This window comes from Papilio polytes, unplaced genomic scaffold, assembly GCF_000836215.1.
Source record: "Papilio polytes unplaced genomic scaffold, Ppol_1.0 DF824102.1, whole genome shotgun sequence".
NCBI classification, from domain to species: Eukaryota; Metazoa; Arthropoda; class Insecta; order Lepidoptera; family Papilionidae; genus Papilio; species Papilio polytes.
Window position 1 is genome coordinate 1,668,092 of NW_013525102.1, and position 12,588 is coordinate 1,680,679.

General features: G+C 32.1%; 1 protein-coding gene across 1 annotated transcript; it reads left to right on the forward strand.

The window, feature by feature from the left end:
* The first annotated feature begins 817 nt into the window (after nucleotides 1-817).
* Nucleotides 818-11,630, forward strand: LOC106099437 (probable cyclin-dependent serine/threonine-protein kinase DDB_G0292550). Its single transcript, XM_013277996.1, has 11 exons — nucleotides 818-1,181; nucleotides 2,339-2,478; nucleotides 2,777-3,810; nucleotides 4,033-4,181; nucleotides 4,373-4,470; nucleotides 5,617-5,743; nucleotides 6,011-6,208; nucleotides 6,574-6,749; nucleotides 7,420-7,560; nucleotides 8,722-8,855; nucleotides 9,264-11,630. Exons 1-11 carry the CDS (start codon nucleotides 824-826, stop codon nucleotides 9,343-9,345), a joined length of 2,637 nt encoding a protein of 878 aa, XP_013133450.1. The 5' UTR covers nucleotides 818-823; the 3' UTR covers nucleotides 9,346-11,630.
* Nucleotides 11,631-12,588: the final 958 nt, after the last annotated feature.

Sequence of the window (12,588 nt, forward strand, 5' to 3'; positions counted from 1 at the left end):
ATGGAGGAATAATTACGTTTATACCACTTTTATTATTTGGGTGATTTTCAGGTGATCAAAGTGGAGTAAACCTGCCACTAGACTTTTCTAAGAATAGATTTTGAATTTATTACAATGTTTTTATGAACTTAATTTTCATTTTGCTTTGTCTTGCTTTATTATATTCTTTTTAAATTTCTCTATCTACACGAGTACAAACAATTCCCTATAAATTTGGTAAAAACACAGTTGTTTTGTTTGGAGTAAAAGTCCACGTTCGTATTTTGTATTATGTAACGTAAAATTTACCTACCGTGTACTACTGGCGTAATAGAAGGTACCTATAATAAAAAAAAAACCTTTCATAAAACTGCCGACGGTATCGAATGGTCCATAGAACGGTTTCGTTATGTATTGAAAAGTGGCATAGTAGCTACGGTTACGCTATACTAACTATTTCTTATACATATTTTTTATTTTACTTAGTATAATTGTTACAATTCGATTTGTTATCTGCATTCAAAATTTGCATTTTCATACTGTTTGTTTTTGTAACAGTGAACTCGAAGTTTCCATTTGTTTTTGTTTGTTAATAACCACGTTCACAAAACCTGTTTTTTTTACCTTTTTAACTTTTTTTACCTAATACATTCATATAAACATGAGAGCGAGTAACTTCATTAGGAAGTCTCCACTCTCGCAGCCCTCCTCTGCAAATAATGCAATACATTTAACGTATCTCAGGGGAGCAATATTGAAAATGATATTAATCAATCTCCATACTCTACAACAATTATTAGCTAAAATGCAGTATTTAATGAGAAAAAACATTTTACAGATAATCATGAGGATTGTTCAGAGCCCTGACAATGGCAACGTAACCACAGCAAACAGAAACGGGGTCGCATCGCATAGGAACGCGGACAATAGGAGCTGGCTCCTCTCGAACAATACCCGCCCCCAAAATACAACTACTCACGACGTTGATAATAAAAATTGCAACAACGTTTTTCTAGACAGTACAGAGATTAAGGATACAAATTTTCAATCTGAAGACTGTACTTTTGACGTCACCATCGAAAGCGGAGTATGTAATAGACAGTACAGAATCAATAATCAAAATATATTCACGAACTCATGTCAGAGAACCGTTACGGAAAAACTGGAACAAGATAATGTGATTCATATTGAAAGCTCTCCAGGTAAGTACTGCGGTTATTAATTAAAACTCCACTTCCCTAAGTACTGCGCTTCGTATCGGTATGGACCAAATATAACCTCTATGAACGTAATTCATAGTTATCACGACTCGTAAAATCATATTTCGTATTTTTTCTTAATTACAATGTGATAATTTAATTTTTAATTTGCTATAAGAAAAGAATATAAGAAGCTTTTTAGTATTAGAGCCTATTAAAATTATAAATTTCTTTTACCGATGTTAACAATTTTAGAAGTATTGTATGCAAAACTATACGCTGACGAATTCGCGAGCATCAGCCAGTATTTTCTAAATATATGCAAGTAAAAGTATTTCGATTAAAAATTGTAAGAGTTAACATTACTTATCATGACTTTCGCGATGATATAATTGAACGCAAATTTATGTAACAAATTCAGCTAAAAGTACGCAGACTCGTATTTAAATGAAGTCATTGACACCAAATTTGTAAAGTAAAAAAAAAGTCGCTTGTGTTTTGCGAAATTATTTTTAACTCTATAAACAATTTTTTTCGACGCTCTTGTCGAGCAACTGTTAAAACGGCAGTTTAATTCATCGTACTCGTGGGTGTAGGCCTCAATTTTCAGTTATGGTTTGACTGTATTTTTGATGGTTGTATAATGTTAAACGCACATTTCTGTACTGATAAAATTAAAAGCTCCTTTTTTACTTTCCCTCTCATGTATGAAGACTATCTCTAGCTGCGATTACATTTTTAAGCAAAAATATAAGGATTAATCAAAAAGAAAGTAGAAATTGAAAGCATTGGTCCATAGATATTTTATTTTCGAATACTAATGTAAAGTGCTCTTCAAAAAAAATTGCATTGAAATTATACGCGAGGCGCTTCAGGTGGGAACGAAAGTATCTACTCGTTAATGAAATACGTAATAAAATTTAAAAAGGGCTCTTTGATGCTTCGTAAAATCGGAACACGAATATCCGCACTAGAGCAGCGTTGTAATTCGTTACTATTTATTAGGTTGCCTTAGATTATATTGATTAAATGTAGACTAATAGATTGTTCTTATTTACATCGTTAAAGCATTTCAAATCGAACAAAAGTTTAACAACTTAAAATGGATGTTTAAAATATTAATAAATAAATCAATCGTGTAATTTTTCTGCGTTACTCAGAGACAACGCCCCTCGACGAAGAAAGAACATTTGAAAATTCAGATACAGATGAAATGTCTGAAAACGTTGCACATCCTGTACCTAGGGGCATCGTGAATCCGAACTATCCCGGCTTCCAGCACTTGGCGCACACTTTGCAGGTAATCTATCACTTCCTCTAAGAAACCTTGCAGTGTTGACGTGTAATCATGTAAGAGAAACCTTACAAATTACGGAACACGTGAGACGAGCTATATTAATGCTTCGACTATAACGTAAACAAATAAAGTATTTTAAAAGTAGACATATTTTAAGGTAGAAGAACAAAAGCTTTTGCTTATGTCACTTCTTTAGTTTAAGAAGAATTGTTTAATCAATTTTATCTTTGTGCACGCTACCTTAGTCTAAGAAAAAATGTTAATAAAAATATAGTAATAACAAATTTATCACATGTTTCAGGATTATTCAACGAACATTGAAACATTTTATCAATCGGAAAATGAAATGACAGATGACGATCTGGACACGGAAAATATAGATGCAACTTGTCAGTTAAAAACAAGTGAGAGCGAAGTTAACTTTAATAATAACAATATAACTAATTATAAATCTAAAGAAACTAATCAACTGAGTGATTTACAAACCAAAACTAAGAGTTCAGATGACGCGCAAAATGATATCCCAGATCTATTGAAAACTGTATCTAATAATAACACAATCGAATCTATAAGCTTTGATTGCTCAGCTACGGATATAGAAAATAATTTTAATACAAAAGATATAATCGGTGATTTCAACAAGGAGATCGAGGATGAAATAAAACAACTTTTAAATTACAACATCAATATACAGGACGATCTTGAAGAGTTAAGGAAAGACATTAAAGATACTTTTGCAAAACCGATAGAAAACACGATAAATAATATAAGTGATGTTATGAATCATGTTATAAAGAAATTGGTAGAGACACAAAACGATGGAGTAGAGAACGAATTTGATATAACATCTACAACATACTCTAAGGAAGAAGCCGAGGAATTAAACAACGTAAACAAAGATAATGAAAAAAACACAAGAAAGGAAATGAATTTAAGCAGGCCTACATTTCTGTTAATAGAAAATCATTCAAATAACAAAATACAAGATGCTATATTATCGGACGGCAAAGACGAAATTAATATTTACGAACATGAATACGACACAGAAGCGTTAAGTCACAATGTAGAGAATACAATAAAACAATTAAGTACAGAATTGAGAAAAATTATACCTAAATTAAATGAAATGCGTGAACGTGACCGACTGTGGACTGAGAATATAAAAGAAACCGCTTCTGTTATAATGGATGATAATTCCAATGAAATAAGTAATACATCTTCTACAACTCCAGCCGTAAAGTCTAACAGTGTAAATTATACTGAGAAAATAAAACAAAATAAAAATGAATATAGCACCTCAAGTAAATTTAGGAAAAATTCCACAATATTACCAAGGTAAGTAAGAATCACACTTTTTAAATTGTCAAATTTTCTGTTGTATTCAACTAGCTAATTTTTCTACGTCGTAATGTACAAACAACAAACTTTTAAGCTTGTGTATTGAACACATAGTTTTAAATAGATCACGACGAGGCGTAAGTGAATGGATTCAGTTTAAATCTAAACACATGCCCCAATACACGGCGTTCAATTTTGAAATGTGTTATTTAAGTATTGATTTAAAAACTCGATTTTCATAATGCTTTCCAGTGCGAAGAAGGCGTGTAGCGACCGATTTTCATCTCAGGCCATTGCATTAAAGTCGCCTAATAGTCAAAATACTGCATCCGTCCGTATATTCGACAATGCAAAGGAATATGATTTCGGTAAGTTAAAATTTTATATTAAGAAACAAGCAAATCCCTTTGTCAATTGTATCAAGTTCTATATTAATTACTTTGTGCTTTGTATTTTACTTATTATTTTATTATTTGGTACAGAAAAATACAAAGCATTCCCTTATTTTAAAATCATTTATCTGCAAGTATTAATCAATGATAATTCTGCTTTCTTACAGATGGTTTTGATGTTTACAACATTGAAACTGCCTTACCAAAAATAGACTTGGATGCCATCGAAAGTCATTTAAAAGCCGCAAAAGAAGCAGAAAGGCGGGTAAGTGTTTTTCAATAATGTAATAAACTTGAACCACCTGCAATATATTTAATTTAATTGAGCCTACACGAATAAACAGTAAACCTAAAGATCAGGTTTGTTTTATACTTTAAATTTCGGCGCCCATAAAGGTAACAGTATCTGCACACATTCACACTCGTGTATTTGTTGTGCCGCGCGTAACAGTTAATTGCCATTAAGTAGCAAGTCCAGCTTTCTAGTGATTCAACGTCGGCGTAGGCAGTGCGGTTGCATTTATGCTGTACCTCATTTCTTGCGGCAGTGTACTCAACGGTGTGACGTATATTTATCGTGCTCTTGACGAACATTTGTGTTTTGCAATAATTTCCTGAAGTGATGGCGTCAATGCCTTATTTTAATTCCGAACAAAGACATTACAAAAAAGATACCCGATTTCTATTGGATTTGTACACTATTACTTATGATAATCATGAGTCCGTCGATAATATTTGTTGCCTCGTAAGTTCCTTTATAATGTTTAATGTACAGCTAAACATACTTACACTTAATTTCTATGTAGTTAAACCATAATGCATAAAGTGAAATAGAACAAAATGATTGTCACGATTTGTCCTTGCCCTAAATGTCAAATTATGACAGGAACAGGATTGTGGCATTTTCTTTATTTTTCTTTTAAATATTACACGAAATACTTCGAAATCGAAAACAAATATAATTTGTGCCATAATTAATTGCTCAATTTTGCCAAATATACAAGACTGACTAATATTAAGATGTTTGAAGAGTTTATTTCTAGTATAAAAAGAAGATTTAGTAAGACGTCTGACAATATTCACGCAAACGTGGACAATGAAAAGACGGGATATAAACATCGTATTTATTTATTTAAAAAGAAATTAAACAAACCGGAGAAACTTAGTGTACCCGCAAATACTTACTATGATGATCCGATGTTAAGCCCTAGAGCCTTAGGGTCAGCTGAAAATGCGAAAACTGAAATCGCTTGGCCAATCATCACTGATAGCAATCCTAATATTTTGGATAAATTTACTAAAATAATCAATATAACAGATGAACATTCCCTACATAATAAAGTAAGAAATAAATCACAGAAGGATGTAGACTACATTATGGGTTATAAATAAAAAACATTTGTATTTACAGAAACGCAATGACAGGGAAGAGATCAGAAAACGACTGGCAATGGATGCTGACAGTGAGGAGTATTACAGTTTAGGACACACGGAGAGACCTGGCAAGAAACCCAGCTTACATTCACGTCTCCAGAATGGTATTAATACTTTATATTTCTTTTGTGGTGTTTTGTAAACATTGACTGTACAATTAGTTGTGTGTTATAGCTTTGTATAGTTTAATATGGTTGTTTGTTTAATTCTATATTACAGAATAATTGTTCTGTAACCGAAGTGTGCCTAATAATTCAATTAAAAAAAACATTTTTATTATTAAACAAACAACTATAATGTGAAACAAACTTTGTGCTAATCTACATGTTCACTTCATTGGGCTATTTCATGTAACTGTGTTGTGTCATCAGGGAAGAACCTACAAATATGTTTTATGAATGAGACTGCATCAGATAATGAATCCCAAGCATCTGATGTAGAGAAAACTATAAAAAGTTCTAGCAAAACTTTACCACATACAAGTATTTTTGGAATCAGTCAAAACCATCCGTATCAGACTAGGCCACTTTCAGTCAATATTACTAAAAATGACAGTGCCCCACAATGTGGTAAGTGGAATTATACATTTTTCCATAACATTTAATATCAAAATCTGTAGTTTAGTGTTGTTAGCTGTAGTTTAATGTTAATTTAGCATACAATTAATTATTGCTAAACTGAAATTACTTAAAATTAGATAGTGGTTGAAAATAAACAAAAACAACTCCCATACATGGTGATCATTCCCTTTCCTGTTCAATTATATGTTAAATGGTGTATAGTATTTAAAACATTATTTTCCTCTTGTATGTATTAACATTTTTGTATAGCTTCATGCTTTGTATACATGATGGTTTATTTTTTATTTGGTGAAGGAGCTTATTGTTATTTTTTTAATTTTGCATAATAACATATATTTACTTAATAATTACAGGACCTAAATTGCGTCAATCACCATTCTCTTTAAAGACATCAAAATCTCGTTCAACTCAGTCATTACATCAGACTGATATCAAGGAGACTGATTTCTACGCTCTGCAAGCGAGGCTGCAGACCGAGGCCAGGATTGCTTTGGCTCAGGCTAAAGAAATGGCTCATATACAAATGGAGGTATAATAATATTTTGATTTAATAAGCGCCTTTCTAAAGTTCTTTAATTATGTGGTTAAGAAAGTTATTACGTTAAGTAAACTCTAATTGATGACCTGCAAATAAGATAATGGTTAACATTTGGAAAACAGATATAAACGGCATCACAACCCAATTTCTACCAGCATATAGTTTTTCATATTTGAATATTGAACTGCTAGTCACCAGAGTGTTAATGGTTGTTATGGTACATTGTGGAGCTGTGCTGATATTGTTGAGCTGCAGCTCTATGTTTTAAGCTTACATGACCTGAAGTTTTGAATTGGTTTAGCGCTGATGTACATATGTCTCCATGACATTTAGGCACTTACCTTGTGTATAACATGCTGTAATATCAGACATAAGTCTATAGAATTATGTTGCTTGTTGTCATGTTTCTGTCAAAAAGATTATAAGATCCCGTTGCCCAGTACCTACAAATAAGCTTTTTTAATAGGAAGACGGAGATGCCAATATAAATGACTACTTATTGATACTCTCATATATATTACTCACTGATGATGTAACTTTTGTAATGGGGAAAGAATTTATTAAATTGGTCCATTTCTTTTTGAATTACACCAATACATACAAAAATCCTCCAAATCTTTATAATATTAGTATAGATGTCGAGGTAACTGTTTGTGTGCAGAGGGAGCGTCACGGGCGGTCCGTGTCGCCGGTGACGGAGATGCTGCGGCGCAGTATGGAGAAGGCGAGCGCGCCGCTGGCGGCCGACCGCCGCCGCGTCTCGCGCCAGCTGCTCACCGACATGAACATTGCTCAGTTACAGGTACAAATTTAAACCACTTTAGTCCTTATTATTACAGTGGTAAAGCCCGCTTTAACATCTTCGCACTGTAGGGTCGGCTCGCCCCCAGAAATACCATGACTACTCAAGACAAACGTGTAATGGGACCAATTCCGCGTTTCGTATGATGAGTGTGGTGCCCGAGGCTTAATTTTGGTCCCTTTCCCTTTCCACCCTTATCTTAATAGGGAAGGAAAAGTGGATTTGACGGTGGAGGATATGTATAGGAAGGGGAAATATCCTCTTTATCTGAGTCTCCTCAGTAGATTAAGGGTAGGCAGCGCATCTGCAATTGCAGATGTCCATGGGCAGCGGTCGTTTCGCCATTTTGGTGGTTTCAGGTGGCCGCTTGCTCATTTGCCACCTCGTAATATACAAAAAATATTTTTATCATAGGGTGTCAAACGACAAGTGACCAAGAGAATTCGTCGAAAGGGCAAAGCAACCACTGCCTGTAGACGTCCATATTTGTAGATACGTAGCTTACCTTTGTTGTACGGAGGAATGGGACATTTTCTGTTCCTTTGCATCCCCTCCTCTGGCAACCAGTCTTTGGCCCAGTGTGAGGGTGTTCATTTCAAAACGATTGAGAAGTGAGAGATAATATGTCCTATGACAGTTTTCACTTCCCTCCCTTACAAAAAAGGGTAATAATGGAAAGGGACTAAAATTGACCCTCTGGCATACATCAGACGAAACTTACTTCTGATATAAAATATTTAATTTCTGAAGCAATAACTAAATTGGAATAAATAATGTTTGGCCTCGTTTATAGCACGTGATCGGATGAGTCACGATTGAATGCCTCGCTCACAATGACCATTGTTTATGTTGCAACTTACAAAGGCGTTCAATATTTTGACACAATATTGTGCATACAATGTAGACTTTTTACACGTTATTGTACTACAATTAGGTAATTTCAAATGATCCTTTAAATTTAGTGACACAATTAGCTATTTACATTTCTTTATCACCTATTACAGGATATATGAGAGTTTTGTTTAGTAATTTAGAAAGAATGTTAGGTTATACATTTAAAATTAACCCCAAAATCAAAAAAAGGTTAAGTTTTTCTTGTGTCTTAATGCATATAAATGTGTTATCATGCTTATTTTTTAAAATATGAACGTTGTTTTTCAGGTGATAGTAAACGAGCTGCACTGCGAGATCGAGTGGCTGAACGAGTGCCTCGTGCAGCTGCTGATGGCGCGCGACGAGCTGCACATGCGCCAGGACTCCATGCTCGTCGACATCGAGGACCTCACCAGATACCTGTGAGTCACCTCGCACACCTCACACACCTCACACAACTCACACAACTCACACGCACCTCACACACCACACACACCTCACACGCACCTTACTCACACCTCACACAAGTATAGCATTACTTATGATGTCATTGCTAGTCTTTGTATATATATATATATATATATATATATATATATAACCTTTTCCTTTATTTTGAAAAAAAAACATTAGGAATGATCAATTTTCTTACCGAGAATCTGTGTGTTTATTTAGATAATCCATATTGTATTGTTTCTTATACTTTTTGTGTAATTTGTGCATTACATATTGTCTTGTGAATTTCAAATTAATGAAGTTTATAGCGCAATTAATAAAATATGGAAACTTCTAAAGAACGATAACCTTTAACACTTTTTATTGTTTTTTTCCAGCGGTGTCAAAGAACAGAGCAAAAAGACGAAGGGTGCCGCTAAATCGGGCGTAAAGCGACTCACGTCGTTAGTTAACAAATAAGGTCCTCGCGCACTAAACACCTACACGATAATCATTTTACAAACGAGCCTTATACGTCCAGTTGGACCAATCATTGAAATATCTGCTCGCGACAAATTAAATACAAACATATTAATACATACATTTCATAGTACTAGCTTTTAACATATAAATTTGTATGAAGTTAGGGTGGGTATACATTATGTGTTAATCCAGGACGTGGAAGTTTTTTTTGTTAGAACCTTATCGTCGATCTCCAAAAGAACGACACCGTATTTTTAAATAAATCTCAGGTCGGCTTTAGTATTATATTTCGGTGTGTTCTAACATAATGTATACGCATTTTAACTACATTTGTTAACCATTTAAAATATTTTTTGAGTTTTCTCCTACCAAAGCTTTCATTGATTTCATTAACTGTCGAAATATTTACTAAAACTGTCTTGTCTTTATTTTCTCCAAAATGTATGAGAGGGATATATTTTTGTAAATGTCTCGGCAATGAAAACTCTAGACGTATGTATTAAAATGTTTGTCAAAACCCAATGTAGTGAGATTTTGTTGCCGGTAGTACAATTTTACAAACACAATTTGTGATGTCCACTACATTGTGTTTGTACACATTTTGTCCATAATATTAGTAAAGTCGGCAACACACCTTCATTTTTTAACACAATCTGTACAATTAAAACTGGAGATGTGTAGCTGGCGTAATGTTTAAACATAGTTAAATCGATATAACTCGATATTTACCACTTACGTGTATAAAGTTGTATGTCTTGTATATCGGAGACGCTCCTTGTTGTCATTTACTTCTATTTATATATTTACTTTGTATATAGAAGTTTTTACTATCTCCGTCGCATTTCTCCTTCTATATACGTTTAGAGATGTTCCCCGCTTCACTATTAAATCTTTAGCTCATATAGTTGTAGGTATTTTACGCGAATTAGGATATATATTTTTTATTAAATTTTTTAATTGCAGTGTTTTTAATAATCCTCATAAGTTCATATAGAATAAAAAAAATATTTGCGGATCATCTAATTAATTTTTTGCTTAAGTGTCTGTTTCCACTTTGACAGATAACGAAATATACAAAATAGAAGAAATAATTTGGAAATAGCAAAGATTTGTTTCCTTAACAGTACGCATATAGTACTTAAAAATTACAATTATTTATAAATGTATTTCATATAACATCTATCCATGACTATTAAATATTTTTCTTGCCAGAATTATTTTAAAATTGGAAATACTATTGTATTGTCACATTTTATGTTCCTAATTAATTAATGAAAATTATTATTATTTTTAATAGTAATTTATGATTTTGGATTAATTAAATTTTACTATTGGAAATTTGTAACTGACTTGACAAGATTCGGTATTATGACGTTATTGTAACCGTGGGTTTACATGAGGAAATAACATTTTATAGGTATTTCGGCAATGGAAATCGACACTTTAAATTAAATTCGATACTCACCGATATTTTTGCCATTATTTTTCGCTTCTAGTAATCACACATTCCCTTTACAACCTCCAAGTACAATATTATATTTCATTATTTTTAATACATTTCAATTTCGAAATAAATGTCTCGATTTTTAATTTAGTTGTGAAGGGAAAATTATGAAAACTCAACTATTTTGTAGGTATTTTAAACAGGGTGTTGTATTTTTTGTTTGATTTCGTTGTATTTACTTGTGTAGTGTTTAATTGTATTGTTTTTAAAAAGTGTATTGGTTACCAGTTGTTTTAGTATTAAACGAGCAATGGGCGAATAAACAATAGAGATTTTCGACAAAAATAACATCTAAGAAAATTGTCTGTTTAATTTAAAAACTAACCCGATGTACATGTAATTTCGTTCGAGTTTGTTCACTTAAGAAGGGTTTAATAAAACATAACATTTGTTACGCAATACCTTGCCAGTTCAATCGTCTTATTTTTTGTTCACGCCCATGTTCATTTTAGTTAATTCATGGAATTGGTAGTTTTACATAATTTTACTTTTATCCTTTAGACTTGTTTAAGTATCTCTTTAATTGATTTTTTATTGTTAAGTTTAGAACAAATTTCTGGAAAATTATCTATAAACGGCTCACTAAAATTAAAATAATTGAAAACCCTTATCCTTTCAATGATGACACTTTCTATTTTTATAAAAACAGTACATTTTTAAGAAATTTCAGCTTAACCTTATAGGGACCAGTATTCAAACATCCTTTGAATAAATATTTTTCCATTTACTTAAAATTTTAATTTTAAAGTTTTAAGGATGAAATGAAAGGTTTATGTCATGGTTTTTAGACTTTTGTTTTTTTTTTCGAGTCCCTTGCTGACATAAACATTATAAAAGTACATTTATGTGCGTAAAAGATATCGATTTTTTTTTCTGTAAAATAAAATCAATTTAAACAAATTTTGTAAATCACTTCATTTTTAAAAGGCAATTAATATCTAGACTGTTTTTGTTTATTGACAAGCCCCGAGCAAAGCCAGGGTCGCTAGTTGTTTTGTAAAGATTACCATTATACATATCTCAACGTGTCTTTGTGACAATTAATTTTAGATACTTTAGTTCCTTATTTGATGAGAAAGTTCCTTAGTTTTATTGATTTATTTCTTACAATTATGATTATTATTAATTATGTCTTAATTATTCCATTATTTCTTCTAAATCTAAATTACTATATTATTTGCTCTAATTTTCATTGTCTTTAGTTTTGGGGTACATATAAGCACAGTAGTGGCAATTTTATTTTTTTTAAATATCGTGTAATTTCGTGGTAAACCTAAGCTCGGTCTTAGACCACGTCTGAGTTATGTCACTTAAGATAATTACTGCACACGGTATTTCTTATGAATATTGCAATGTTTTTTAATAAGCCATGTCATTTTACATAGCATTCTTATAAAAACTTTAAGTTAGTAATGACCTTTAACCACGTTAATTATTGTGATAAAATGATATTAATTTTACCGATTTCGTAGTCTCTAATAAACCTACAAATATATTTAGTTGAACAAGAACTCGTTAATTAATTTTTTTTAATAATGCATATTCATCATTCATATAGCTTTCTGAAATAAACCATGCAGACTTTTCTAGAAAAAAAAATCGCAATAGAAATGCAACTTTACAAGTATACGGCACGATGGTTTAGTATGTTTTTGTTTTCTACATAAATTTTTAATAACAAGAATATATAAAATTACGTCGTTGTTAAAATGTTAGTCTAAACCAATGCAATGTAA

What these genes read in the sequence shown, in the direction of transcription:
- LOC106099437 (XM_013277996.1), top strand. Translation starts at nt 824, where the DNA reads ATGAGGATTGTTCAGAGCCCTGACAATGGCAACGTAACCACAGCAAAC. An exon ending in TGCAAAGGAATATGATTTCG is followed by an intron (nt 4,182 to 4,372) that starts GTAAGTTAAAAT and finishes GCTTTCTTACAG; the next exon opens with ATGGTTTTGATGTTTACAAC. An exon ending in GAGGACCTCACCAGATACCT is followed by an intron (nt 8,856 to 9,263) that starts GTGAGTCACCTC and finishes GTTTTTTTCCAG; the next exon opens with CGGTGTCAAAGAACAGAGCA.